Consider the following 25,208-nt stretch of genomic DNA (forward strand, 5'->3'; position numbering starts at 1 on the left):
CCCCCTGCATTGCGCACGGCGCTAGTTGTCATATTATTCGGTCGGACTCCTCTACAGCAGCTGTGCGGCTGGGACTTGAGGACATAGGTTCGCAGACGGGCAAGTATCTCATTAGAAAATATGGGGTATATGTCAAAACCGAAGTACAAAGGGCCGATGCCCGGTAGTGGGAACAACCGAAACATGCGTTGTAGGTTAAGTGAGAGCGAAACGGCTTCGGTCTTCAGTGCGATTGGCCTACGGTACCATGCATGGCGTGCCATCTATCAGGCGTTAGTTGACGAGTATAGCCGTGCGACAGAACGACTTCACCTGTAGTAGTACCACAGAACTGCGGTTGGCTGCCCAACAATCACGAAAGAAACCCAGAAGATGCAGTTGCCGATAACCTATGAGGCATGAGATTATGAACGTGAAGCTCAAGGGAAGTCTTACCGTTCCAGGCCCCCGCATTTTTTCCAGTGGTGCAGTCAGCATGATGAGTGGCACTTGAAACATCATCCCGGAAAAGGCAATGAAACTAAGATTATGTGTTGGGATGCCAACCAGGAGCTCTGATCGGGTGCAATGTCAGTGACACCGACAGCAACGTGTGGATTACTCGGAAGGACTTACCGTGAAGGAAGGCGCTGATGAGGAAAACGATTGTTGACGCTTGCGTAGCGGAGAATCCTCGTGTTCGGAGAGGCAAATAAACGTGTCGTTTCATGTAGTTGTACACCGGTCGGTTCCACTAGGATAACGTTCAGAGGACTGGGGATAACCGCGTGTGCTGCGTGTACTCACTAATCTCCAGTAGGTACCCAGGGAGCCTGCGTTCCACCAGTCCATGTAGAATGAACTGACCGGAGAATTAGCTGACTGCAAAGCGACTGAGTGGAAGCACTAACCGATCTCCGAAGCCTATTACTTCGGCGAGAGCATTGAGTATCGATTGAAAGATACAGAAGAACGCGGCCAGCCAGATGACGATTGAGACCGTGGATAGCTTCAGTATTCTCTCAACGATGACGCTGACCCTGCGGATCTGTCAGCCCAGGCCCGAACATCAGAAGTGTGAGACAACGTTACCTCAAGTCGTGCATGGCGCTGAGCGAGTTGATGAGGATGGGATTGGCATACTGCGCGGAAACAAACCATAGAGCAAAGAATAAAGCAGAAATCTCACCACATCTCTTCAAGAAAAAAAGCTTGCGGAAAGGGACGTTGGAACGCGGGTATGAAGGTTGGTAGACCAGTGTAGGAGCCCACCAGAAGTACATGATGTTTCGTACACTGATGTTTTGCGGGTACTGAAGCACATAATCCTTGGGTACTGGTAGTTCATTAGTGACGAATTAAACGGTGGCCACTCAACATTGGGGTGTACCTGGATCGTCTTTCACAAACGCTTTACGAAGATCGCGATTGGTGAAATAGTACGACATCAACTTCATCGAGACAATGACTACTCGGCAATGGTTAGGCGAGAACGACGTGAGGCGAAGGCATTACATACGAGCATGCACCTCGCAAGCTGCCCCAATGTCAGTACACGACGCTCCTGAAGGAGTGTGAAGGACTGACCTGATCCGAGTAAAGGATGATATATGTGAAAGTACACAAGATATGTAACGTATGCAAGAAGCCAGCCTGCATTGATAACATGGGCCAGACAATACAAGTGGTCCCTAAAGTGAGCCGTTGGGTTGTCCACATGCTTCTTCTTCGTACCGATCGCCTTTTTGGCAATGTATTTCTCGATGGTGACCGCGAAAAGAATATGCAATGGGATCAAGCACCACACCAACACGGTATTTTTCACATCGCCGATTGGTACTGTTGCGAAAGGGTTTCCAAGCAGAAAGCCGTACTTGGTGTGGTTCTCTGGATCAAGTTCAGTCAACGACTCCGGAGACGACAGGTAGATACTCACCAAGGATCAGGCGTAGATTGTTTGCCAAAAGCACAAGCATGCCTAGGTTCTTCAGACCGCCCAATGATACAGGCTCGTTTGTTTCTTTGGTAAGGATCGAGCTTGTTACATGAGTGTGGATAGGCAAGGTGTGGGTGAAAGTCGATTCGGGTGGGGATTGGGGTGATTCGGAGTCACCAATGGATTCCACGACACTTGATTCCTCCCGTTGCGGAGGCGAAGGAACTTCAGAAGAAGCATCATCTGAAGTCATCATGAGGCGGATCGATGACAGCTGGAGCAGAATCGATGCTCAGAGATGAATTGAGTCCGAGTTTTCTCTTACCGGCTGGGCAGTTGACATCATGTGGGGACTGCAAGGGCAATCGATGCCGCTCGCAAACCTGAAGGACAACTGCACGACTCCAATTTGCAAATCCAAGAAGAAAAGACCGATCTGTATAATACGACAGCATGAACACAACAGGCGGGTTTCGTCGCCATGATGACGATCCGCAGCTGGATAGGCCGCCGAGGAAGCCGATGGCTAGAAGAACCGTGGACTATGGATCACCTGTAGCAAAATGGTGGTTTGAGAAGTGTATTAGACGGTCTCGCACAGACAGTATACTTTTGAGACCCCAAGAGAACTTTATCATCGATGTAAGGTCCCTCTTTGCTATAGCAGGCACCTTCTGACATGGATTGTAGCTTTTACCCCCATCAGCTTACGGCGACAATCCTGCAGACGCTTTGCCAACCAAGTACATTCACACTTCCTCAAACAAGATCAAGCACCCAATCAATGTCGTAAAATGGACACCTGAGGGGCGGCGGTTGCTGACAGGGTCCAGCAGTGGAGAGTTTACTCTGTGGAATGGAATGGCTTTCAACTTTGAGACCATCATGCAGGCTCATGACGCGGCAATTCGCGTCGCTGAATGGTCACATAACGGAGACTGGCTTCTGTCTGGAGATCATGACGGGACTTTGAAGTATTGGCAACCAAACATGAACAATCTCAAGGTGATTCAAGGCCATCGAGAAGCTATCCGGGACTTATCTTTTGCGCCTACTGATAACAAATTTGTCACTGCATCGGACGATGGTACATTGAAGATCTGGAACTTTAATGAGGGTATCGAAGAACGTGTTCTGACTGGTCATGGTTGGGATGTGAAGTGTGTTGATTGGCACTCAACAAAGGGTCTTCTCGTTTCTGGATCCAAAGATAACCTGGTAAAGCTATGGGATCCCCGAACAGCTAAATGTCTGACTACACTTCACGGACACAAGAATACTGTCGCTCAAGCCAAATTTCAGCCTACCCGAGGTGACCTCATCGCAACGTGCTCCAGAGATCAGACATGTCGCATCTTTGATCTGCGAGCAATGAAAGACCTCCGCATTCTTCGCGGCCACGAAAAGGATGTGACTTCGCTAACATGGCATCCTGTACATGCTTCACTGATTTCGACTGGTGGTTCAGACGGTGCTATCAATCACTATCTCCTCGACGAAACGCCCTCCGGTAAAGTTGTCTCGGCTACAAAGCCTGATCTTCCGGCAACCACGGCAGGCACCATTGCTAATCCTACAGCATCGATCCCGTTTGCGCACGAATCTTCAGTTTGGTCGCTCCAGTATCATCCGCAAGGCCATATCCTTTGTTCCGGCTCCAATGACAGAGCAACAAGATTTTGGGCTCGACCAAGACCGGGCGACGAAAGTGGATTTCAAGATCGCTATCATGTTGGCGAAGAAGCGGCCGAGGCCAATGGTTATGGGCGCGCAAAGAATAATCGCCAAGAAGAGGATGATGAACAAGATGGATTGGTTGATCAGGCTATGCCTTTGCCTCAGCAGCAAAGTCAGTCGCGGATATCACAGCCTGGAGCACCTATGCCTGCGAATATTGTTCCCGGTCTTGGTTCTATTCCATTACCGCCATCCGCTGCAGGATTACCGTTGCCACCACCTCCTCCGCCCGGGTTCCTTCCTCCCGGTTTTGCTGCGTCTCTTTCATCTATCATGCCGAATGGAAATGGAATGCAAGGCCAGCCCCCTGCTCAGATCCCAGGATTCGGATTGCCTGGAGTTCGAGGTGCACCTTTGCCGTCTCAGCAGGACGCTTTGAGGGCGCAGAGCGGATCTGGAAGTAGCTCAAGACGCTTCGATCCATACTCAAGGAACGATAGACCATAGCTAGCAAATAGTACCCATCCTAGGGAGAATATAGGATAAAGAGCAGTGAGCCTATAGGCGAAAACCATCTTATTTGATTGTCTACCAAGACCAAACCACAACGTTCAGTCCGATCCAGCTGCCAACAACTCCCAAAGCGCAATACACACTTGTGAACACGAGCGGCAAGAACTCGTACTGGTTTAAGCCAAATAGTCCACTGTTATGAATAACAGCTGTGTAGATCAACAATGGAAGTAAACCAGCGATGTATAAGTCACTTATACGGTCCAGGAAGTATGTTCGGGTGGATGAACGCCTTCAAAGATGTTAGCCATAAACCATGATCGTAAAATACGGTGTTCACATACACTGAGGCTCGACTGAAGGCCGTGAAGAATATCCAGATCCACAGCAAGGTGTACGCATATTTGATAGGAGTTTCTGTAGCCAAATGTTTAGCCTTCCAAAGGCTGTACATACGAAAAGCTCGCATACCTGCTGCTGTGAACAAGAGTGGAAATAACGAAACATAACCAGCTGCAGCCAGCGGCCGGAAAATGCGTACGAGCCGGCGGTCTTGCAGGATAACGAGACTGTACTTTCCTTAGCTTGACATGGTGGATTATTTCGCGAATGATCTCACCTGAAAGGTATGATCACGAGAAGGATCGCTTTCTCATGAACGTGCCAGCCGAGGAGGAAGGATGCATATCCGCAGAGTGTAGTGACAGCAACGAAGACCTTCCAAGTGGGAGCCAAGAATAGCTTAGCGAGAGCGGTCTATCATCGGTTAGCATTATTATTCACCTTCAAGAGCGGACATAATCACCAATTGAAAGAGCAGAGTCAGGATGAAGGTAGCTTTGGGCGCAATGTCCGGCAGAACTGCGAATGCCGTGTCGCCCACTAAGCCTCGAGTGACGCTATTCAGGGCTTCCGTTCGCACTGAAAGACCCAGTCTGGGAGCGACTAACCAACTCAGGTGTCAGTACTGTGCACGAAGGTTTCAAGGGTTCTCCATGGGTACGCACCTATGATTGCGATGCGATCAAGGAACGAGTACAACGCCCAGACATTCGGCGCCCAGTATGCGTGACAAAGACCTCTTGAGAACGGGAACAAGCGCGACAACACTTGCGGCATTTGACCCATCAAGGCGAATGGACCGAATGCCGCTCCGAAAACTGCAACCAAAGCTGTGCCAAGCTTCACGCAGTTCCCAAAGCGAATTCCTGAGAAGTCTTCTTTCAGACAATATGCTCTCAGCAGGAACACAAAATAAGCTGGAGCGATGTAGAGGAAGATATGTTTGAAGCAAAGGAGAACGGCGAACAGGATTCCGGAATGGAGACGGGTGTGCGGGTCCCTCGCCAGGGTCAGTGACAAAACAAAGATGCCAAAGAGGAACCCGTTGTATTGAAAGTGAATATGGTCGATGATTAAGAATGCTGGACTGAGGAAAATCGAAAGCGCCGAGATGAGCGATAGCCGCCTTGACTTGACGTCCGACCTCTGTACAAATTCGTGGAGTGCGTAGGCTAAGAACAACTCAGTGAAGACAGCAGACAGCCTTTGAAACGCTACTGTCGCGTCGCTGGCATAGTCCAAGTTATTCACTTTCAGCATGTTGACGTCGAAGTATCGTGCGACTTTCGCCAAAGCATATTCAAAGTATGCGAAGAATGGAGGATAGTCCAACGTCCATTCGGAGGTTTGTTCATAGTACCATTGCGACAAAGGGAGACTGTGGGTTAGAGCCAACCAATTGCGATGAACCTCAAAGTCCGTACTCCTACTGCGTCGCGTTAACCATGATCTGTGGGGACAGGGTATGAGCGACTTACTAAGCCGGGAAGAGCAAAGCTTTGAAGAGCGCACTAGCAATTGCGCATTGCCATATTGAAGGTATAGACTGTTGCTTTGCTGCCGAGACCGACATGATCTTGGCCTTGCAATTGGATGGGCACAGACCTCCGAGGCCGTCTACTCAGTACAGCTCGCGACGATAATTAAAAAAAAAACAGGCTTTAAGTCGAACATTAACTGAGCTGCCGAGTTTGGGCTAGCCAGTCTGCAAGTGTATACGTTACAGTCCTAGTACAATACCAGCGACTCCCATTGTAGAGGGCCCTCATTGTTTGGATGCGCGCCTTATTAACGATCTGTCGACAGTTCTCAACGCCAAGAATATCCAACGGCCATGTCCAATCCTAATGCGCCTGACGGTGTTGCCTTGAGGGCTTCCCTCCTCGGAGCTGTTTTCGGCGCCAGTTCTGTCCTCGCCTGTGTGAGTAGTCCGGCGCACCCAGCAGGCTTCGTCTTCGTTGCTCTCCTCGCCATATTCCACATCTTGGAGTACTATGTGACCGCAAGGTACAACCCAACCAGAGTAAAGATCGATTGTGAGTGAATTGCAGTTTCCTGTCGCGAATCGCTATTGACATGCATGGTAGCATTTTTGCTGAGTAACGGCATTGGTTACCCAATTGCGCAAGCGTGTGGCATCCTCGAGTTCTTGATCGAACTGTACTACTTTCCAGAATTGAAGACCGTCTCGAATGCGTTCTATCTGGGAATGGCAATCACCCTCTTCGGCCAAGTGTTCCGGTTCATTGCTATGGCGCAAGCGGCTCAGAGTTTCAATCATCAAGTCCAATCCGCCAAGCTAGACGACCATGTTCTTGTTACCGATGGCCTGTACAAGTGAGTTTGCCAGGTTGCATTGTTGACTGCCATGCTAACTAGACGCTAGGTACTTTCGACACCCGTCTTACTTCGGCTTCTTCTGGTGGGGCATTGGCTCTCAGATTATGCTGGCCAACCCAGTCTCCATTATTGCATTCGGTTTTGTTCTGTGGAGGTTTTTCAGTCAACGCATCGAGGGAGAGGAGAAATTTCTCGTCAAGTTTTTCGGAGATAGTTACGTCCGATATCGGGAGAGAGTTCCCACGAGGATTCCGTTCATCCGCTAGCAGATCGTTAAAGAGACCATTGCATGCTGCATAGCACTCTCATAAATTTGCTCTTTCTTCGATAAAAGTCTTGTCTTTTCCACCAAATGAATGCCACCAGTAGACCGCCAACTCAGACTTTGCCACATCCAACTCACATGCAATGACATGCCAAAGCTTGTCAACAAGTCGTCGTCTCTCTTCCCCTGCTAACTTCCCCACTTCCCCCGCCAAAAGTTCCAATCTTCGGATCATATTCTCCGGTGCTACATGCGGAAGGCATTCCGCATAAGCAAGCAAACATGCAGATTTTTCGTCGACCATGCCACCATCGTCTAGGCGCAACGGACATCCTCCTATATGTGCGACGGCGGCTCTCTGTAACAGAAGATCAAGCACATGCTCAGACAATTCTGGGTGTTTCGCATAAAGTGGAGCCGGTTGAGCAGTGGCTTGCACCAGCGTCGCAAACGCGAGAGACAGCTGACGTGGAGATATGTGTCCTGGGAATGCGGTAAGGGTGTTCTGCGCATACCCAACAACAACCTCACTGGCCATTTCCTTCATTTGTGGTGCCATTATCAGGGCTAATACCACAGAATGTGCCGCCTCGAAGAGAGGACGGCACGGAACTTCGACGGGCGTCTTCATATACGCTTCCGCAACAGGAAACACAATTTCCTTGAATAACAGCGGGGGAATTACAGGTGCGAGATGCTCGGACATGTTGAGGAAGAACAGGGAGGTGGACATGTTGATCGGGTGGTAGATCGTTTTAGGCTGTACGCTTGGTGCCATCTCCGTCAAAAGTTTGTCTGCCTCGCCCGGATGTTGACAAATTATGTCAAGGGCTACACGAAAGGTAAAGTCATATGTCGCGACCGTATCGCCTCCAATTCGGGCCGTGATGAAGTAGAGGTTGTGCATTATCTGCACCACAAAGCTCGCCATTCGTAATGACTCTAAAAGCCAGGTCAGATAGGTGGAGGGAAATGAACAATATACCAATCTTACCTGCTTTATTCCTGGTTGCACTAGACAGGATGAAGTTCGAAATAGCGGCGTGAAGTATTATGGAAGTAGCAAACGATATCCGCTTGAGGACGTGCCACAACAGCGGAGTAGTTGACATAGTCGTCTCCTCACTGAAATGCTCTTTTTCCAGAATGTGATGAACTTTGCTAAATGGCGAGTTCTCCCATGCTTTCCTAAGGCTGGACGTAAATGCATCGATGACAACAAGGGCTGATATGATGGAGCGAGAATCATAGCATCGAGCTGCAGCAGAAGCAGCAACGTTCGCATAAGGTCCCATGCCTAGATAGAATGGCATCTTGGTTAAGGCGGATATTCGTTCGAAGGACCGCGATGTTGTCGGCCAATGTACGCGACCGTCCACGACCTGAGTATCCCCTATCGTCTGCTTCATGAAGTCGCCGTTACCTAATGCAGACCCAGAATAGTAAAGCCCGCGAACTGATACGGACAACAGAGAATCCCAGGTAATGACTCGCTTACCATGCTCTGATAGGTGAGGCAGCGACTGTGACATGCAATAAAGGACAGCACTCGCGGTACTTTCTGCAAAACTGCTTCAGCGGTGTGGGCGTAAAGACAAAGTTACACAGAACATACCGTTAGCCTCATTAGTGGTGAGGACAAGATTTAGGGTTACGCAGAATGCCTCTTCCGCATTTCGAAGCTGCCGCGATCCACTCCCCGTTATCTGAAGACCACAATATATGCCGCACAGAGCAGCAAGTTGCTTGTCCGCAGGACACCCTCTTATGCCTTTCTTCAGAGCATCAAGCCAATGCGGCATTCGTAATGCTGTCACTTGCGGATTGTCTTCGCGAGCTTTGTTCATGGCAGCAGCTCGAAAACATTGGACGAGGGGTACAGTGATTGGCGTCCCGGCAGAATCCCAGGAGAGAATTGTGGGCGCTTGAAGGAGCTGCGATGCAAGGATACTTACATTATGTGAACTTGTTAATTCGGTAAGGAGATGGACAGCTATTCCGAAGACTCTGTACGGCGGAAATAAGCATGCATCGAGCGAGTCGCATTCAGACTACGCACTCTCTCTGCTTGGATAAGTCGTCTGGCCTATGAAGAGCCTGTATCAGGTCGTGCAGGAGCTGGCCATTTGTCGACATCCTGCTGGAAGACGTGGGTGAATGCCTCTTACTTATGTCTGTCTTCAGCTGCGCATGCTGGCGGGTCAACTGCAGTGCGTCGAGCGCGGGGGAGTGTGGAGTGCAGCAGCTGCCCGAGCCGTGCTGACACCGCTCAAGTGCTGCGAAAGAAACCTGCATAGCCATTGATCCTGATACAGCATTCGCAATGTCCCGCAGAATCATCAAGTCAGCCTTGTTCATTGTCAGTCTGATACCCTTCGCTTTTTCTGTTCTCGTTCTGGGGCTGACGGGGCATCTCGTGATAGTGTGATTTGCAGGAGAAGTTCAGAGCCATCCATGCGTATCCGGCTGTTCTAAAAACAGCGCAGAAGATGCTGCAAGCGGCAAAGATCTTGGACATACCCGTCTATGTCACGACGCAATCCGCCGCCAAATTGGGTGGTACTTGCACCGAGCTTGATGTATCCCACGCTCAGGTCACCCTCGACAAGACGGCATTCTCAATGGCTCTGCCTCAATTGACTAAGCATCTTGATAACGACGCAGCAGTCGCTATAGTTGGGATTGAATCACATATTTGTGTGCTACAAACGTCACTTGATCTTCTCGCAAGAGGCCATAAGGTGTATGTCATTGCCGATGGGGTTAGCTCCATGAATAAGGTAGCTGAGTCGCATCTGAATACGTGCACTCGCTAATCCGAGTGTGCATAGGAGGAGGTTCCCATCGCGTTAGAGCGCATTCGACAGGCTGGTGGATACGTTACGACGAGCGAGAGCTGGCTTTATGAGACCGCGGGTGATGCGTCGATCCCCGAGTTCCGAGATATCATTTCGCTTGTTAGGGAGACCAAAGATCACACCAAGACAGGCTTGAAGGAGCTTACCCGTCTCTAACTTGTGCATTCTTCTGTCTTTAGATAGTGTATCTAGTTACCAACCAACTTACAAGTCTTGGCCTCAAATTCAGCATCGTCCCAAAACGGCGCAATAGCACTCAAGTTGTCGGGATCAAGCTCAGGATAATGCTGTTTGATACTTGCCAACAAAGCCTTGAAAAGAACCTGGTATCCGTCGCCGCTCAAATGCAAGCCATCATAGAGCATCTTGGCTAAGGTTTCGTTCTTGGGTGCATCAAGGCTACCGGGCACATGCTCATCCTTCTCTTTCCAGCCAGCCAGGGTTTGGATTTCTTCCCATGTATTCACGTAGGGTACATCGAGTTTAGCGGCCAGTTCACCAGCGGCGTCCGCGTAGAGTTTGGTGTGCTCGGCGGTGCGGCGGACGTGTCCCTTCTTCTGCATATCAAGCGGAGCCTGCTGATGCTGATCGAGCGGTGGCGGACCGATGATTATAAACTTTATGGCGGGATTGTGCTGCTTAGCGAGTGGTGAACGAATGATTTGTTCCAGGTTCGAGGTGTAAGTCTGTAAATCCACATGCTGGTCCGTGCCAGGCAGACAAGCATCGTTTGCACCAAAGAAGACAGTCACCAGGCGTACTTTCGGTTGCGTGTGGTCTGCTGAGGGAGGCGGAATAACGCGAGGGAGCACGGCGAGGCCTTGGGTGGAATTGTACCCGGAGAAGCCCCTTCCCATTACGTCCAACTTCCTCTGGTATGCATCCGCCAGGCTCTGACCATAACCATAGGATCTCCAAGCATATTGAGTAATTGAATCTCCAAATAAAATGATTTGATCGTACATGACTGCTGGTAAGGTTCTGTCGGTCCTAGTGGGCAGTGCTTGTGTGTGGGGTACGCGTTGACGGGGTTCCTGCAACGCGTACGAGCAGAGCAATTTACATGATGCCCGCACAGACCTCCAATTGCAAGTCCGTTTCGCTCCACCTCCCTTTATAATGGGCTCCCTCTCTGAGTCGTCCAACTCTCACTTCTACGCTTCCTGGTTCAACAGAGATGCAATTGACGGTTCCCAACAACGAGTCCGGTGAACATACTCCCATCCTTCGTGACCATCGTGCTCGGTTCCAAGCCTTAACGCCCGCAAGTTCTCCACCTGGTGCCAAGCATCATGGACTTAGGCCGGTTGCTAGCCGATCATCGCTCTCCCGCCGCTCGAGTAATATCAGCAGTCGCTTCTTCCAGCCTCGAGCAAGCGAGTACGATGCTGCTGATAACGGATTGTATGCCAGCGTCGGCGCGCGTCAGTGGTACGCGGATTATACCACCATCGACTGGCTACATGATGTTGTTAAAGATGGCTATCGCAAGGCACATCTCCAACAGCTGAAGGGCGTCCGCGGCCATCTCGTCAATTCTTGGGACGCCGTGCAGGGTTATCTGCTTGTCGCCATAATTGGAATTGTCACTGCTGCAATTGCTTACTGCATTGATGTCACTGAGTCACTCCTTTTCGACTTGAAAACTGGCTATTGTACTAGCAACATTCTCGTAAATAAGCATGCATGCTGTGCTGGAAGCTCTTCGGAAGCTTGCGGTGAATGGGCGAACTGGTCCCAGTCTATTCTAGAGACGGGCAGCGAGAGTTTTGAGTACTGCATTTACATTCTGTTCGCCGTCATCTTCGCGGTCTCAGCTTCGTTACTCACTATGACAACCGCGTCGGAACGCCCTTCTGGCAAAATTTTCTACCTCGCTGCTGGAAGCGGCATTCCTGAGGTGAAAACCATTCTGTCTGGCTTTGTTATTCGTGGCTTTCTGGGATTTCGTACACTTATTGTCAAGGCAGTGGGACTGACGCTTGGGGTTGCCTCCGGTTTGTCCCTTGGCAAAGAAGGCCCGTTCGTGCACATCGCCTGTGCAGTAGGGAACATCTTCTGTCGGCTGTTTCGAAAGTTTCATTTCAACGAAGGAAAGAGAAGACAGATCCTTTCTGCGAGCTGTGCTGCTGGCGTGGCCACGGCCTTTGGCGCACCGATCGGTGGTGTTCTATTCAGTCTTGAAGAGGTCTCCTATTACTTTCCTTCGAAAGCGATGTGGAGAGCCTTCTGCTGTGCGGTTACTGCAGCTCTTACCCTCAAATTTCTCAATCCGCACGCTACCGGTGAACTCACTTTGTTGAAGCTTGACTTTGAGCGGTCCTGGACTGGTCCTGATCTGGTGGTATATGTCGTTATAGCGTTTATTGGCGGTATATATGGGGCATTATTCAATAACCTGAACACTCTATGGACGAGACGAATCCGCGGTTTGTCTTACATCAAACGTCATCCAGTCCTCGAAGTTCTTGTCCTCGTGATTCTTACATCTTCGATCTCCTATCAAAACGCCTTTACCCGAATTAGCGGGACCGATCTTGTCAGGAAACTCACCAGCCCCTGTCGTGAAGGAAGAAAACGATCTGTGTCCTGCTAACGAGTATGAGATCACCAAAGTCCTTGGACATCTGCTTATGGCACTTATTATGAAGATCATGTTGACGGTATGCACCTTCGGATCAGCCATCCCTGCCGGCATCTTCGTTCCCACGATGGTTGTGGGGTCTTTGATCGGCAGAATGGTAGGACTCGCCTTACATTACGTTCACCTGAATCATACACTTGGTTTTTTTGAGCCAAACCATTCTCCAGCTGCATATGCTATGTTAGGCGCCGCCGCAACGCTTGCTGGCGTGACAAAAATGACCGTTAGTCTCAGTGTCATCTTGTTCGAGTTGACGGGTTCTCTGGATCTCGTCATGCCGTTCATGCTTACATTGCTTGTATCTAAATGGGCATCCGATGCCATCGATCGCTTGTCCATATATGAAAAGGTTATCAACGCCAAGGAGCTTCCGTATCTGGAGAACCATGCTATTGCTTCCATCGCCGAAGCTGCCGAGCTTCTTCCTCCGGGGAGACCCCGTGAAGCTATCACACTCGAATTGCAAGGCCGCTATGTCTCCGCTTTCGTTCTGCGCGAGAAAATCGACGACCTTGAGACCCTTGGCGAGGATGATGTCGGTCTCTGTCTTGTTGGCTCTGGGTTGTTGAGAGGCTATCTCGGCTTAAAGGAGATCAAAGCATGCTTAGAGTTGATCACCGATGAATCGGCTTTATGCACAATTGACCTCGAAGGCCCAGGAAATGAATCCTTAGGGATCGAATGGGAGCAACTCGTCGTGGATCCAGCGAATCTCACGCCTTATGGTACGTGTACAGGTCATATAATTCAACGCGCTTTCTAACTGGATATTAGTTAACCGTACCCCCCTCACCCTCCATCACTCGGCCCCAGTTACGCTTGCTTTTGAGATGTTTAACAAGCTTGGCCTGGCATACCTTTGCATTATGGATGGCCCAGACCTTGTCGGTGTCGTGACAAAGAAGGTATCATGATTCACTTTTAGCCTAAGCATATGAAATCGTGTTGCTAATGTATGGGTTTAGGATATCCTCCGCTATCTGAAAGGTCGTTGAGGAGAGAGTCTGCACAAAATATGGGTGAAGGAGAATAGTAGATGCTCAAGTAGGTCGTGATTTATTGAACTAGCTATGCACAACACCGTTCAACGGGAATCTAGGGTATGCTTTTGAACGCCCTCAAAATTTCAAAGACTCATAGTATGCTCGTCGATGCTGAATTACTGCTCTCAATTCTTTGACGAACTCCTCGAAAATGATGATATTATTGCAAAGATGGGAAACACTGAGAGTTGGTGGCGATTGCGTGATCTCCGTGGTGGAAGATTGTACAGGTGCGAAGATATCGTCCAATGCCATACCGGAGCCCTCAGCTGTGGTGGAGGTGAATGTTGTACCGGATACGTCCAGAGCCGATGTTGAAATCGGACGGATGGAAGAGATCCTCTTCTTCGTAGCTGAGAAGTGTTCTACGAACGGAGAGTTCGCCGAACTCGATGGTGGACGCGTCGGTGTTGACGGAATCTTGTTCGCCCCTGAGCGTTCAGGTGTCAAACTCAAACTTGACACCGGCGCTGACTCGGCAAGTGTTACATCATTCGATCTGGAATCTTCATTATCAGTGAATTGAATCGATCCTGCTCTATTCGGCCGGAAAGTCTGCATGGCTGGAGATGGTTGAAGAGCATCCCCAAGTTCTTCCATAAAATCGAGAGCTTCCCTACGAATGGCAAGGTGCTCTTGGAGGTCCTCCACTTCGGTCTTGTATTGACGAACTTGACCGGACAGAATCTTCAATATCGCGAGAAAGGGTGGTGTAGGCAATGCATTCCGTTCTGGGCGAATACTTCGCGGACTGGGAACATCGCCGACCTCGGTATTAATATCCGCGTAAAGGAGCCAGCCTTCCAAGTCGACTCGGCTACAACAAGCAAGCTCCGTCACAAATCGTGTTAGAAGAAGGTTGACGTGAACGCTGTTGCAGAAGAAGGAGCCGAACATATCATATAGAGTTCGAGCAAAAGGCTCTTCGCTTCGCAATGTATAAAACATCATGTTCGTTGGCTTGCCGTTGTCGATAGGGATACGAAGTATGTCATCGTCGTCTACTGCATCCGCCAGCGAGACTGTATCCAGTAAATGGACAAGACCGTGAGAACAGCCGTGTGATTCTAGGTATACTAAGGCATCCGCGAGATATGCGGAATAACATTTGCTGAAGCCAGTCGACTCCGCAGTAGAGGAAAGCTCGGACAACAGATCCATTTCCTGTGGTGAACAGTGAGCGAAGAACTGAAAGGCACCGGACAATACAGACCCTAGCGTGCATCTGAATGCTTTTAGATTCGCTTTCTTTCAAATTGCTTTCGCTCAGAAATGCTGGGGCAGAATAAGAGCAACACTTGCGAAACAGGACAATGACAAGACGCAGGGTAGCTGTTGCGATGGATGAAGAATTAGTTGCCAGTAGCTTCTGAGCCTTAGCCGGCAGGAATCTTAGCAAAAATGTTAGAGATATGTGTAAGAGGTCTTCGTCATCCAAAACGTTCAACAACAGCTCAAGATATGTCACCGCGGATACCGATGATGATATATCTGAACCTGAGCTGTCGTGAAAGGACGGGCCTAAGACGGGTTCCAGGAAAAAGGTTTGAAACCCATGCAGCAGGTCCGAGCGTAAAACCCCCTTTGAGTATTGCAGCAAATCTTGAAAGAAAACAAGGTACTTCGGAATCATTAGCAGAGATAAATGCTTAAGAGAGGCGGGACGATACCTCTTTGAATGCCGCAAGGCTTGAGGATTCGGCGTTTTCTGAGTCGGATCCAGCTTTCCAGTCGTTAGATAAACCTCCCGGAAACTCTTCATCTATTTCGTCAAATATCTCCGCTCTGAAAAGCGTCAGAACGATGAACTACTGAATGTATGCTCGCTTACCTTGACAACTGGGAATACATGGCCGCAAGACTGCATGTAATTAGGACAGGAAACTCTGAACTCTGGGCCAACCAATCATATAGCTCTTCACTGGCTTCGCCAAGCGCAACGATATAACACAGAGCCTGACGGGCAAACCCTCCCGAGCAATCAGAAGAGAGGTACTGATCCCGAAGAAAATCGAGGAGAACGAAACGAGCCGGTTCGGCTGTATTCGGATCGGAAGTTGCGAACCAGTACGCAATTTCATCAGTATTCACACGTAACCTCGAAACGATTATGAAAATCAACTCCACGAAGGGATTTCGGGTATCTGCGGTCAATTCGACTTTCGAGAACCCCGTTAACAACCGCAATAAGCTTCCTCGAAATACGAGATTATCCATGACCGGAACGTCGTGATCTGAAGAGCTCTCCACAAGCTCGATGAATAGCTTAAGGACTTCTCTCGCAACCAAAGTTTTCGGCATTGAAAGGGCTAGATCAACCAGCTGGTTGAACAAAGAATTCTCCAGCGCAAATTCATAGCAACACCGTTCATGGTTTGCCTGTATCTGCCGCAGCTCCCGAGATAGGGATGATGATAGTACACTGATGTCCGTGGCAGTCTGCACTTTCGAGACGCCTTTCTGATTGCAACGCTGAACGGACGAAAATGCCTTTCTAAACCGTATAAGAAGGTTTTCGGGAGAAGACCTTTCTTTCCTGGCCGGTGAAGCTCCGAAAAGCTTCAATATATCCATCCCTCCTCTCCTTCTCTTCACTCTTCTTGGCGGTGTATGCCGTCAACTGGCACCGGGGTACATGTGCCTGCAGTTGCTTGTTAGGAAATGCGTGGGAGGACATCAAACCCAGCGTGTTGAAGAATCAAAGAGCAGGGGATGTTAATCAATCAGCTGCGATTGCGGTTTACATGTATGTGTATATATCCTTTTTATTATCGTACAATCAAAATCTTACCAAACGTTTTACAAGTCTGTAACGCAACCGTTCGATGCGTTCGTAACGTTCTTGGCAAACTTGTACAGAGTTCCCTGAGTGTACTTCAATGGAGGAGCGACCCACGACTTCCTTCTCTCAGCAAGCACCTCCTCCGACACCCTCAAGTCAATGACATTCTTCTCAGCACTGATGAAGATCTCATCGCCGTCCTCAACCAAGGCAATGGGTCCACCCTCCTGCGCCTCAGGAACAATGTGACCCAGCAAGAAACCGTGGGAGCCACCGCTGAAACGTCCGTCGGTAATCAAAGCAACGTCCTTGCCAAGACCGGCACCCATGATAGCTGATGAAGGCTTCAACATCTCGGGCATACCGGGGCCACCCTTGGGACCTTCGTAACGGATGACAACAACAGCCTTCTCACCAATCTTGAACTCACCACGCTCAAGGGCCTCGGTGAAGGAGTCTTCATCGTTGAACACACGAGCCTTACCCGTGAACTCGGTACCCTCCTTTCCGGTAATCTTCGCAACACTACCTCCGGGAGCAAGAGATCCGCGAAGAATCTGCAAGTGACCGGTGCTCTTGATAGGGTTGGTGAGGGGACGGATAATGTCCTGTCCCTGGGGCAGATCCTCGGCAAGTGCCAAGTTCTCGCCAAGAGTCTTACCAGTAACAGTCAAGATGTTTCCATCGATCATCTTTTCGTCAAGGAGGAACTTGAGGATGGCGGGGATACCGCCGATCTTGTGAATGTCCTCAAAAACGTACTTGCCACTGGGCTTCATGTCGGCAAGGAGAGGAGTGCGGTCACTGACAGCCTGGAAATCATCGATGGTCAACTCGATGCCAACAGAGTGAGCGATGGCGATCAAGTGGAGAACGGCGTTGGTGGACCCACCGAGAACGGTAATAAGGACCATGGCGTTCTCAAAGGCAGCACGAGTCATGATGTCACGGGGCTTGATGTCCTTCTCGAGGAGAACCTTGATGGCCTCCCCGGCCTGGAGACACTCACGCATCTTCGCAGGGGACTCTGCCGGGTACGAGGACGAACCAGGAAGAGACATACCCATAGCCTCGGCGGCAGATGCCATAGTGTTCGCGGTGTAAACTCCACCACAGGCACCAGCACCAGGGCATGCGGAACGGATGATGTCCGCACGAGTCTCCTCAGTAATGCGACCAGCGATGTACTCTCCGTATGACTGGAATGCGGAAACGATATCGACCTGAGCATTGTTCAGACTGGCACACCTTCCGGCCTTGATAGTACCTCCGTAAACCATGATAGAAGGTCGGTTGACACGTCCCATTGCGATCAATGTACCGGGCATGTTCTTGTCACAACCAGGCAAGGAGATATTTGCGTCATACCACTGACCGCTCATAACAGTCTCGATGGAATCAGCGATGATCTCACGGGACTGAAGGGAGTAGCGCATTCCCTTGGTACCCATGGAAATACCATCACTGTGAAGACGGGCATAAGCGGTTGTACTGGTTCGAAACAAGAACACCTTACCTGACACCGATGGTGTTGAATTGGTATCCCACCAACCCGGCCTTCTGAACTCCCTCCTTAACCTTCTTTCCGAGGTCCATTAAGTGCATGTTACAGGGGTTACCCTCATACCACACACTGGAGATACCAACCTGAGCTTTCGAGAGATCCTTCTCAGTGATACCAGTGGCGAGAAGCTACGATAAAAATGAGCATTCGTAGGCATATAGGAAAGCGGGTTTCAAAAATACCATAGCTTGGGAAGCACCCTGCGACTTGGGCTGGGTGATCTTGGCACTGAACTTGTTCAAGGTCGACATGTTGCGAGACCTAGACGGATCGAAGGTCAGTACGTCAATGAGGCTCGAATTCCGAGGTAAAACACACTGAGGAGCATTCCTTGCAATGCCGGCGGCAGATTTTGCGACGAACCTCGAAGCCATGGTTGTATACGCCGAGGACAGTTGCGACTCTCGCTTTTCTTGCAGAATGACTGGCCCGGCCGAATTCCGCGCACTCGCCACACACCAGCCATACGGTACCGTACAGGTATCATCGGTACCGACAGCTGCTGAGTTCCAGGTTTGTATGCGTTCCTTTCGATGACCAGGCATTCAAAGCGAAACACGTCGCTTGCTTTCTTCACAGCCTATGAACGCCAATTGCTGGAGTACGGCACGAAGCGGAGGCGCCTGGGCAAAGAATCCTTCAGGGAGTACGATGCTTGCCATTTATGCCTCGCAAGAGCTCGCGACCCCGTTACCTGCCCTGACGAGGGCCATCTGTTTTGTCGAGAATGTATCCTTGAAAGTCTCCTTGCTCAACGAAAGGAGGTGAAGCGCTTGCAGAAGGAGTTTCAGAAGCGACTGCAAGAGCACGAGGCAAAGGAGAAACTCGACAACGACGAGGCGCAACAACGGACTGTAGAGGAGTTTGAGCTTGTCCAAGCAGGTCTTGCAGTGGCAGCAGGGGCTACGAAGGACGGAAGCAATCCTGCACCCTTACGTGCAAGTGAGCCTAACCATTCGAAGAAAAGACCCTTCAAGCTGGACGAGGAGGATATGCTTAAAGCTGCAGTGGCGGAACGAGAATCCCATAAGAAAGCTTTTTTGGAGGAGAAGGCAGCTCTGGCAAAGTCCGAACTTCGATCGTATTGGCTTCCAAGCCTGACGCCTGGCCTTGAATCAAATTCGGATACCTCCTCCGGGCGAATGCCGAAACTGAACCCCATATGTCCCGCATCTGGTATAGACAGTACACATGAGTTGACCCTGAAATCATTGGTGACTGTTGAATTCTCTGAGGACAAAAACACGATGACGGGACAGGGCGAGCCGCAAAGAATATGTCCTTCTTGCAAAAAGGGCTTGAGCAATGGGTTGTCCGGATATCTCGCTATAGGGTGCGGCCATGTTTGTTGCAAAGGATGTGTGGAGAAATTTATCCGTGAATCTGGGCAGTGCTTCGTTTGCGGAGATTTCTTCAAGAACGAGAAGGGTCAAGGAGGGTTAATCGAGATGAAGGGGGAAGGAACGAGTTATGCTGCGAAAGGCAATGCACTGGCCGTATCTAAGGGTGTGGCATTCCAAGGTGGGTAGATTCATTTGGACTTCTCCCTGTAAATCTTCGATCCAAGACCCCAAAAGCCTGCCTTCTTTCCCCAATTATCCACTGTGCCCCACATATGAACGTTAGAGATTTTCGGTGGCGGGTCTGGCGTCTTCCTGAACGGGCTGAATATGTTTGCTTCCTTATCCTCGGCCGCGGTCGCCAGCTGTTCCTGCTGCCGTGTCGCGCTGCCTAGCGCTCCTTCCGCGCGCTCCACCTCCCAAGTCCTGTGCGAAACGGGCATCCATTCGCAATTTTCCCACCACCGCTCAGACTTCATTTCATGTAACCTTGACACGGCTCTTTTGAATGCAAACTTCTCGTCTTCGCCAGTGAATTTGTTCAATTGTCCGTAATCAACAGCAGAGGTCGTGGGCGAAAGCGATTTGAACGATTCCCCAGTTCGAGTGTCGTAGGAGGTCACATTTGGGCGGTAAGGTGAAGTCGTATCAATATGCGCACGGGCATATACTTCTTTCAATAGTTCTTGTTCGTTTGACACCTCATCGGTTACTGTGGTCGTTTCCGGGAAAAAGAGTTCCTCAGGCTCGGCTGCGGCTCGTACCAAAAGCTTGGTGCGTGACTCGTAAAGGGCGTCAATAAGCGTGATGAAGCTTTGTTAAAGCTACATTAGCAAAGACTCGTAAATATGGCTTTCAAAGCTTACCGCCTTGCTTCATTCTTCATCAGAAGGCTCATCACGGGAACTTCATCGAGAATGAGCGTGGGAAACCTGCTAGCAATGGAAATGTACTGATTACACTCAAGTCAGCATGTCCGAAGTGAAGGTCAATCCGGGTCACTAACGTCTGCAGCGCCCAGGTTTCTTGCACATAGCTCGTTGAAGGTCATATATGCTGTGTCTCCATAAGCTTGAGCAACGTGTACAGGACGACCATAAACCTGGAGAATCGTTTCGCTACCTGTTTTGCATATTTAGCCAATACAACCCGGTTTTTGACGTTATTTACAACGTACATTCTTTCCCATCCAGCAGCCTGTTGACTGTTTCCGTCCATCGAATATCATCGTGTCCGTGGAGACAGAAGTAGGGAGCAGATTCGTCTTCCGCCCTGTTCTTCCGATAATCTAGTTCGCTGTGCATTTCATAAACCTCGCATCGCGAGCTTAGGATCTTGGCGAACGAGTTGAACGCGTCTGTACCAAAGCCGGTAGCGTATAGGTTATCAGGGAGCCGGTTACTGGTCGCAACAAGCACTCCTCCGAGGCGGAAGAAATACAGGAAGAAGTTGCGTACTATAGCTGCTGCTCCGGGATCTGGGAGTTGGAACTCATCTATCGCCAGAACAGTGGATTCTTCGAGAACATCTCGAGCGATGCGAAGCAGGCAGTATTCATCTCCAAAATCTCGATATGCTTGGGTCTGCTGTGCGACGTGTAGCCGTCGATACATTTCTGCCATGAAGTTATGGTAGTGCCACCTGCGCTTGGTACGGCTCGGAAAACTATTCATGAATAGGTCCATGAGCATACTCTTTCCCGTGCCTACTTCACCACAACTGTCAAGGTATTAGCATCGAACAGCTCGGTCACAGACCTCGAGCTTACAGGATTAGCCCTCGTGGGGTCGAAAGCTTATATACTTCCTCCTCTTGGGATAAGATTCGGACGAGAGCGAGACTTTCTCGTTGCAATGGATCCTTCCGACCAAGCCAATCCAAGAACGACTTCCTCGTAGCTGGATCTGGATCTTTCTTTTTAAGGAGCTCTGTATTCAAGAGAGCCAACTTTTTCTGAAAATCCACAGGCGGGCGGTAATCCAGAAGTCTTTCATAAAGCTTGTGCAGATGTATAGCGGCTCTGAACTGTGACTCATCGGTTTGCAAGCGTCCCGACTTGACCAAGGTCTGGTATGCAACAAGCGGATCGCTAATTGCCACGGCGGTGGTGGACTGTGAGCGGTGCGGGACTGTGACGAGCGTCGTGCGGAGGCGGACGGACGGCGAGCCAGCGAGCAAGAAGCGCCGATGTCCGTGTATGGTCAGTCTGGCAGTCACAGCCAAGATCCGTTCGGAAGACATGATCGTAGTCGGCGGTCACCGTTCTCGTTCTCCTATCGGCTGTAGTCGAGCTCGGCCTCTTCGCCGTGAATTCGTGATGCAGGCACGCGCTCCGCCCATCCAGGTGTGAAAAGTACTCCGCCAAAAAGTCAAAGACTCGACAACTCGACGTTGAACATGTCTAGAGTCGTCGGATCAGTCGGTCTCGTTCTTGCAGGTGCCGTCGCTGGAGGCGGTGTCGTCTACGCTGCCAGCCAGTCCCGCGTTCCTGCCGTCCCAGCTGCTGCTCCTCAACCACCCTCCCTCCCCGTCCCTCATGGATCTCCAGCTGCCCGTCCGTCCGATGTGCCGCCCACTGCACCCGCTCCTGTCAACCCTTCCGGCTTTCTGGCATTCGGTTTCCCGGGCCCTGTCTGTGACCAGGCCGTGCGAACTGGATTCATCTCGAGGTTGGTCTAAGGTCATATTCACCGCTCGCCCGACAGCTTACATGAATCATGAACAGCTACGACCGCCGCATGCGTAACCCTGCTTGGGTTGCAGAGCATATCACCAAGGAATCCCTTGCCCAGCGCGGAGGTGATCGCAAGAACAGCGCTTTCAAGGAGGATGAATCCATCCCAGAAAAGTTCCGCGCCAGGCTTCAAGACTACTTCCGAAGCGGTTACGACCGTGGCCATCAGGTGCCTGCTGCTGATGTCAAATTCTCTCAAGCTGCGATGGATGAGACGTTCTACCTTTCCAACATGAGCCCTCAAGTTGGCGATGGCTTTAATCGCGACTGTAAGTCATGCCATCTTGCCCGCAGCTTTTCCCGTGCAAGCTAACATCTATAGACTGGGCCCATTTCGAAGACTTCTGCCGAAGGCTTGCTAACCAGTATGAAAACGTCCGCATCGTCACCGGACCTCTGTACCTCCCACGAAAGTACCCCGACGGCAAGTGGCGTGTGTCTTACGAGGTGATCGGCAACCCGCCCAATGTCGCCGTGCCGACGCATTTCTACAAGGTGATTGTTGCCGATAATGGAAACCCGCAAGAGACAGTGACTATTGGTTCTTTCGTCTTGCCCAATGCCCCTATCGACAATGCAACAAACTTGACAGAGTTTGTAACTCCTCTCGACGCTATCGAACGGTAAGATCATACATACCGTGTGGGTGCGTGCATGCAGATCACTAACTGTAACAAATATAGGGCAAGCGGTTTGGAATTCCTTACGGCCTTGAAGTCTAGCAAACGCAGGGAACTCTGCCAGGAGACCTCTTGCTCCGTCATCGTACGACAATTCGCCGACAAGAACAAGCAGACCAAGAGGCTTCCCGCACCGAAGCTGTAGGATTGGCGCTAGGGAATCACATAGGCATACTTCTTGTACGGAAATATATTTGCATTTAAAAAGCTCCCGCTGCGCGCTCCTTCTGAACACGAGCAATGTACTGCCACAAGAGTTAACGCGCGATCCTCGATTGACAGCGGGCTCAGTCCACTTACTGTTCTCGACACAATCTCCGTAGACTCGAGGTACATCTTCATACAGCTCGACACACAGCCCTAACATGTACAGTCAGCCTCGGCCCTGTTTGCAGTCAGAATAGGAGGATATACCTGCTCGGTAGTCGAAAAGGTCGATCCTGGTGCAGTAATGCACTTGTCGAAGCAGTGCTCGTTGATTTTCTGCCGTCCTGTCAATACAAAACACCATGGCAAGATGCGGTGATACGCACGCCAATCAACTCTTGCGCCTGGGCAATGCTACATACTTGTCAGCGTGAAATCCTAAGCTTGAATCATGAAAGAAGGAAACGTACGCCAACTCCTTCCTGACCTCGTTCTTCAAAGCGTCAAGCTGAGGGTTGGCCACCGGAGCAGCGATAGGAGCAGCAGCTGAAGAAGAACCTCCGAATCCGAAAGCCATTGTTGATCAGGTATATTTGAACGTGGGTTGATCTCGCTGCACTTTGACGGTGTAATTGATTTCGGGCGCGTCAAGTCACGTGCAACCGTGACGTTGCTTCGCGTGCACGGTCGAAGTACTGAACTGCCGTCTCGACTCTCTGTGCATTCGATCAGTCAATTGAATTGATCATGAAGTCGGCTGTTCACGCCGTCTTGATTGCGCTGTATGCTGTGCTCGCTGTCTTGTTTCCCAGCGTGATCGCGGATGACAACCAGGAATACAGAAGTACGCTGCGCACACATTCGCTGTTCCCGCCTTACCTTGATCAGGATGTGCAATCGCGATGGTGGGACTTTGGCGGAGACACGGTTATCAACGCCAACAAGCATGTCCGCCTTACTTACGACCGTCCTTCTCAAACGGGTTGGTTGTTTAGTCGTTTGCCTTTGACCGCGTCAAACTTTGAGATTGAGTTTGAATTCAAGGTCTCTGGATCGGGCCAGAACATTTTTGGTGACGGTATGGCTGTCTGGATCACGAAAGAGCGTGCCCAGAGTGGCCCAGTCTTTGGCTTTGTTGACAAGTTTGAGGGTCTTGGTATCTTCATTGACACCGTAGGTTTTCCAAGAATCGGCACATTGAACGGCTTTTCTTACCTTATTGATCAATAGTACAAGAACAACCGACCTGGTACCATGTTTCCCTACGTTATGGCCATGCTTGGTGATGGTAAGACTGAATACGATCACGACCACGACGGCAAAGCGAACGAGATTGGTGGCTGCTCGGTTCGTACATTCAATCGCACCTGATATAGCAACTTAGCTGACGTCTGTGCAGGCTCGTGGTCTTCGAGGGGCGTCCATTCCTACAAAGGGCCGCATCACTTACTACAAGGACAACTACCTTGAACTTCAGCTTCAATACAAGAACGAGGATCAATGGATCACCTGCTTCAACGTCCCCCATGTCACGCTTCCTACTGTATCGTACTTGGGTTTCACTGCCCTCACTGGCGAACTCAGCGGTATGTGGTGTATCCGATATCGCTTGGTCTGCACTAACGGGTGACAATGTAGACAATCACGATATCATCTCCGTGAAAGCTCAGAACATCTACACGCCTACAGTTGCTAATCCTCAGCAAGCCCCCGTGAATGCAGGTGTTCCGAAAGCGAATCAGGGCTCAGGTTGGGGAATGTTCCTCCTCAAACTTGTTTTCATTGGTGCAGTATGCGGATCTTTGTATGTTGCATGGACGATGTATGCCAAACAGCGACGGAGGTCTTCTAGATTTTAAAGAATACCCAGATTAGCATACACCATGCACACTGCATTCTACTACGGTCTACCAAGCACAACAAGCTGTACTTGGAATTGTACGGGCGGCTGAGTTGTATCATATAGAAGCTCCATACATACATATTCAGCCCCATGTGTTAAGACGGCGCATTATATTATCGATAGGCCAGCTGACCACGCACCATATGTTAATGCCATCTGTATCAAGAGGGGCCAGATCTGTTTCTACTCGTAAAGGCCAGGCCACCCCTACGCATGCGCGGATTACTAGGTTGGGTTGAATCCATGATTTCTTTGTTTTGGATAAAGCCCAATTCTATCATCCCTATAAACTCAAAAATCAGGGATGAAACTCGACTTTCCATAGGCGCGCGCGTAATCCATGTTAAAGTCGTGGATTATGCGTCCGACTTCTTGAATTTCCGAAACAATATGCAAACCAAAAACCAGAATGATTCCAGAACTTAGTCATGGAAATTCCATGAGCAATCAAACCGTAGGGT

At 50.1% G+C, this 25,208-nt stretch overlaps 15 protein-coding genes across 15 annotated transcripts; 7 read left to right on the forward strand and 8 right to left on the reverse strand.

The window, feature by feature from the left end:
• Nucleotides 1-90: 90 nt before the first annotated feature.
• Nucleotides 91-2,258, reverse strand: SAICODRAFT_91538 (uncharacterized protein). The gene is made up of 11 exons (XM_019171757.1): nt 1,916-2,258; nt 1,567-1,866; nt 1,499-1,516; nt 1,370-1,447; nt 1,072-1,315; nt 891-1,019; nt 787-841; nt 616-733; nt 436-554; nt 313-389; nt 91-263 (listed from the first exon to the last, which is right to left on the reverse strand). The coding sequence occupies exons 1-11, from the start codon at nt 2,169-2,171 to the stop codon at nt 224-226; spliced, it is 1,434 nt and encodes a 477-aa protein (XP_019024789.1). The 5' UTR covers nt 2,172-2,258; the 3' UTR covers nt 91-223.
• A 179-nt stretch (nt 2,259-2,437) lies between these two features.
• Nucleotides 2,438-4,099, forward strand: SAICODRAFT_55982 (WD40 repeat-like protein; the record flags this gene model as incomplete). The annotated part of the gene is made up of 2 exons (XM_019169414.1): nt 2,438-2,557; nt 2,606-4,099. The coding sequence occupies 2 exons, from the start codon at nt 2,438-2,440 to the stop codon at nt 4,097-4,099; spliced, it is 1,614 nt and encodes a 537-aa protein (XP_019024790.1).
• An 81-nt stretch (nt 4,100-4,180) lies between these two features.
• On the reverse strand, nt 4,181-6,020 carry SAICODRAFT_34716 (family 57 glycosyltransferase; the record flags this gene model as incomplete). The annotated part of the gene is made up of 7 exons (XM_019168378.1): nt 4,181-4,397; nt 4,450-4,522; nt 4,577-4,674; nt 4,725-4,861; nt 4,911-5,050; nt 5,113-5,876; nt 5,926-6,020. The coding sequence occupies 7 exons, from the start codon at nt 6,018-6,020 to the stop codon at nt 4,181-4,183; spliced, it is 1,524 nt and encodes a 507-aa protein (XP_019024791.1).
• Nucleotides 6,021-6,281: 261 nt separating this feature from the next.
• SAICODRAFT_55921 (ICMT-domain-containing protein) lies at nt 6,282-7,053 on the forward strand (the record flags this gene model as incomplete). The annotated part of the gene is made up of 3 exons (XM_019169411.1): nt 6,282-6,483; nt 6,535-6,784; nt 6,834-7,053. The coding sequence occupies 3 exons, from the start codon at nt 6,282-6,284 to the stop codon at nt 7,051-7,053; spliced, it is 672 nt and encodes a 223-aa protein (XP_019024792.1).
• A 39-nt stretch (nt 7,054-7,092) lies between these two features.
• On the reverse strand, nt 7,093-9,237 carry SAICODRAFT_91550 (uncharacterized protein; the record flags this gene model as incomplete). The annotated part of the gene is made up of 4 exons (XM_019171759.1): nt 9,112-9,237; nt 8,668-9,059; nt 8,047-8,613; nt 7,093-7,994 (listed from the first exon to the last, which is right to left on the reverse strand). Exons 1-4 carry the CDS (start codon nt 9,186-9,188, stop codon nt 7,093-7,095), a joined length of 1,938 nt encoding a protein of 645 aa, XP_019024793.1. The 5' UTR covers nt 9,189-9,237.
• A 93-nt stretch (nt 9,238-9,330) lies between these two features.
• SAICODRAFT_223266 (Isochorismatase hydrolase) lies at nt 9,331-10,082 on the forward strand. The gene is made up of 3 exons (XM_019166553.1): nt 9,331-9,411; nt 9,476-9,832; nt 9,884-10,082. The coding sequence occupies exons 1-3, from the start codon at nt 9,376-9,378 to the stop codon at nt 10,064-10,066; spliced, it is 576 nt and encodes a 191-aa protein (XP_019024794.1). The 5' UTR covers nt 9,331-9,375; the 3' UTR covers nt 10,067-10,082.
• Nucleotides 10,083-10,091: 9 nt separating this feature from the next.
• SAICODRAFT_65305 (SGNH hydrolase) lies at nt 10,092-10,895 on the reverse strand. The gene has a single exon (XM_019170136.1). It carries the CDS (start codon nt 10,873-10,875, stop codon nt 10,099-10,101), a length of 777 nt encoding a protein of 258 aa, XP_019024795.1. The 5' UTR covers nt 10,876-10,895; the 3' UTR covers nt 10,092-10,098.
• A 63-nt stretch (nt 10,896-10,958) lies between these two features.
• Nucleotides 10,959-13,606, forward strand: SAICODRAFT_70819 (uncharacterized protein). The gene is made up of 4 exons (XM_019170617.1): nt 10,959-12,339; nt 12,437-13,279; nt 13,329-13,459; nt 13,520-13,606. The coding sequence occupies exons 1-4, from the start codon at nt 11,088-11,090 to the stop codon at nt 13,547-13,549; spliced, it is 2,256 nt and encodes a 751-aa protein (XP_019024796.1). The 5' UTR covers nt 10,959-11,087; the 3' UTR covers nt 13,550-13,606.
• On the reverse strand, nt 13,586-16,138 carry SAICODRAFT_70820 (uncharacterized protein). Its single transcript, XM_019170618.1, has 4 exons — nt 15,429-16,138; nt 15,268-15,382; nt 14,811-15,218; nt 13,586-14,761 (listed from the first exon to the last, which is right to left on the reverse strand). Exons 1-4 carry the CDS (start codon nt 15,896-15,898, stop codon nt 13,673-13,675), a joined length of 2,082 nt encoding a protein of 693 aa, XP_019024797.1. The 5' UTR covers nt 15,899-16,138; the 3' UTR covers nt 13,586-13,672.
• A 258-nt stretch (nt 16,139-16,396) lies between these two features.
• Nucleotides 16,397-18,343, reverse strand: SAICODRAFT_91559 (dihydroxy-acid and 6-phosphogluconate dehydratase; the record flags this gene model as incomplete). The annotated part of the gene is made up of 4 exons (XM_019171760.1): nt 18,262-18,343; nt 18,126-18,204; nt 17,896-18,071; nt 16,397-17,843 (listed from the first exon to the last, which is right to left on the reverse strand). Exons 1-4 carry the CDS (start codon nt 18,315-18,317, stop codon nt 16,397-16,399), a joined length of 1,758 nt encoding a protein of 585 aa, XP_019024798.1. The 5' UTR covers nt 18,318-18,343.
• Nucleotides 18,344-18,439: 96 nt separating this feature from the next.
• On the forward strand, nt 18,440-19,554 carry SAICODRAFT_30019 (uncharacterized protein). Its single transcript, XM_019167564.1, has one exon. The coding sequence runs from the start codon at nt 18,477-18,479 to the stop codon at nt 19,470-19,472; it is 996 nt and encodes a 331-aa protein (XP_019024799.1). The 5' UTR covers nt 18,440-18,476; the 3' UTR covers nt 19,473-19,554.
• Nucleotides 19,475-21,524, reverse strand: SAICODRAFT_6940 (uncharacterized protein; the record flags this gene model as incomplete). The annotated part of the gene is made up of 5 exons (XM_019170469.1): nt 19,475-20,096; nt 20,150-20,235; nt 20,290-20,405; nt 20,461-21,002; nt 21,052-21,524. 5 exons carry the CDS (start codon nt 21,522-21,524, stop codon nt 19,475-19,477), a joined length of 1,839 nt encoding a protein of 612 aa, XP_019024800.1.
• On the forward strand, nt 21,226-22,842 carry SAICODRAFT_91567 (uncharacterized protein; the record flags this gene model as incomplete). Its single annotated transcript, XM_019171761.1, has 4 exons — nt 21,226-21,952; nt 22,009-22,286; nt 22,340-22,640; nt 22,701-22,842. Exons 1-4 carry the CDS (start codon nt 21,681-21,683, stop codon nt 22,840-22,842), a joined length of 993 nt encoding a protein of 330 aa, XP_019024801.1. The 5' UTR covers nt 21,226-21,680.
• On the reverse strand, nt 22,434-23,438 carry SAICODRAFT_30020 (uncharacterized protein). The gene is made up of 6 exons (XM_019167565.1): nt 23,315-23,438; nt 23,231-23,258; nt 23,112-23,180; nt 22,998-23,057; nt 22,701-22,942; nt 22,434-22,640 (listed from the first exon to the last, which is right to left on the reverse strand). Exons 1-5 carry the CDS (start codon nt 23,419-23,421, stop codon nt 22,898-22,900), a joined length of 309 nt encoding a protein of 102 aa, XP_019024802.1. The 5' UTR covers nt 23,422-23,438; the 3' UTR covers nt 22,434-22,640; nt 22,701-22,897.
• A 99-nt stretch (nt 23,439-23,537) lies between these two features.
• Nucleotides 23,538-24,872, forward strand: SAICODRAFT_18724 (vesicular integral-membrane protein VIP36). Its single transcript, XM_019165999.1, has 4 exons — nt 23,538-24,017; nt 24,075-24,191; nt 24,244-24,430; nt 24,483-24,872. Exons 1-4 carry the CDS (start codon nt 23,592-23,594, stop codon nt 24,701-24,703), a joined length of 951 nt encoding a protein of 316 aa, XP_019024803.1. The 5' UTR covers nt 23,538-23,591; the 3' UTR covers nt 24,704-24,872.
• Nucleotides 24,873-25,208: the final 336 nt, after the last annotated feature.

This window comes from Saitoella complicata (genome assembly GCF_001661265.1).
Source record: "Saitoella complicata NRRL Y-17804 unplaced genomic scaffold SAICOscaffold_9, whole genome shotgun sequence".
NCBI lineage: Eukaryota > Fungi > Ascomycota > Saitoellomycetes > Saitoellales > Saitoellaceae > Saitoella > Saitoella complicata.

What these genes read in the sequence shown, in the direction of transcription:
- SAICODRAFT_30020 (XM_019167565.1), bottom strand. Translation starts at nt 23,421, where the DNA reads ATGGCTTTCGGATTCGGAGGTTCTTCTTCAGCTGCTGCTCCTATCGCT. An exon ending in AGGCGCAAGAGTTGATTGGC is followed by an intron (nt 23,181 to 23,230) that starts GTGCGTATCACC and finishes ACAGGACGGCAG; the next exon opens with AAAATCAACGAGCACTGCTT. An exon ending in CCTTTTCGACTACCGAGCAG is followed by an intron (nt 23,058 to 23,111) that starts GTATATCCTCCT and finishes TGTACATGTTAG; the next exon opens with GGCTGTGTGTCGAGCTGTAT.
- SAICODRAFT_30019 (XM_019167564.1), top strand. Translation starts at nt 18,477, where the DNA reads ATGACCAGGCATTCAAAGCGAAACACGTCGCTTGCTTTCTTCACAGCC.
- SAICODRAFT_70819 (XM_019170617.1), top strand. Translation starts at nt 11,088, where the DNA reads ATGCAATTGACGGTTCCCAACAACGAGTCCGGTGAACATACTCCCATC. An exon ending in AGCGAATCTCACGCCTTATG is followed by an intron (nt 13,280 to 13,328) that starts GTACGTGTACAG and finishes ACTGGATATTAG; the next exon opens with TTAACCGTACCCCCCTCACC. An exon ending in TCGGTGTCGTGACAAAGAAG is followed by an intron (nt 13,460 to 13,519) that starts GTATCATGATTC and finishes GTATGGGTTTAG; the next exon opens with GATATCCTCCGCTATCTGAA.
- SAICODRAFT_223266 (XM_019166553.1), top strand. Translation starts at nt 9,376, where the DNA reads ATGTCCCGCAGAATCATCAAGTCAGCCTTGTTCATT. An exon ending in TCAAGTCAGCCTTGTTCATT is followed by an intron (nt 9,412 to 9,475) that starts GTCAGTCTGATA and finishes ATCTCGTGATAG; the next exon opens with TGTGATTTGCAGGAGAAGTT. An exon ending in GGGTTAGCTCCATGAATAAG is followed by an intron (nt 9,833 to 9,883) that starts GTAGCTGAGTCG and finishes GAGTGTGCATAG; the next exon opens with GAGGAGGTTCCCATCGCGTT.
- SAICODRAFT_18724 (XM_019165999.1), top strand. Translation starts at nt 23,592, where the DNA reads ATGAAGTCGGCTGTTCACGCCGTCTTGATTGCGCTGTATGCTGTGCTC. An exon ending in TTGGTATCTTCATTGACACC is followed by an intron (nt 24,018 to 24,074) that starts GTAGGTTTTCCA and finishes ATTGATCAATAG; the next exon opens with TACAAGAACAACCGACCTGG. An exon ending in ACGAGATTGGTGGCTGCTCG is followed by an intron (nt 24,192 to 24,243) that starts GTTCGTACATTC and finishes ACGTCTGTGCAG; the next exon opens with GCTCGTGGTCTTCGAGGGGC.
- SAICODRAFT_70820 (XM_019170618.1), bottom strand. Translation starts at nt 15,898, where the DNA reads ATGCCGAAAACTTTGGTTGCGAGAGAAGTCCTTAAGCTATTCATCGAG. An exon ending in ATGTATTCCCAGTTGTCAAG is followed by an intron (nt 15,383 to 15,428) that starts GTAAGCGAGCAT and finishes GACGCTTTTCAG; the next exon opens with AGCGGAGATATTTGACGAAA. An exon ending in GCCTTGCGGCATTCAAAGAG is followed by an intron (nt 15,219 to 15,267) that starts GTATCGTCCCGC and finishes ATGATTCCGAAG; the next exon opens with TACCTTGTTTTCTTTCAAGA.
- SAICODRAFT_91538 (XM_019171757.1), bottom strand. Translation starts at nt 2,171, where the DNA reads ATGATGACTTCAGATGATGCTTCTTCTGAAGTTCCTTCGCCTCCGCAA. An exon ending in AGCGCCATGCACGACTTGAG is followed by an intron (nt 1,020 to 1,071) that starts GTAACGTTGTCT and finishes ACAGATCCGCAG; the next exon opens with GGTCAGCGTCATCGTTGAGA. An exon ending in GTTCTGTGGTACTACTACAG is followed by an intron (nt 264 to 312) that starts GTGAAGTCGTTC and finishes AACGCCTGATAG; the next exon opens with ATGGCACGCCATGCATGGTA.
- SAICODRAFT_65305 (XM_019170136.1), bottom strand. Translation starts at nt 10,875, where the DNA reads ATGTACGATCAAATCATTTTATTTGGAGATTCAATTACTCAATATGCT.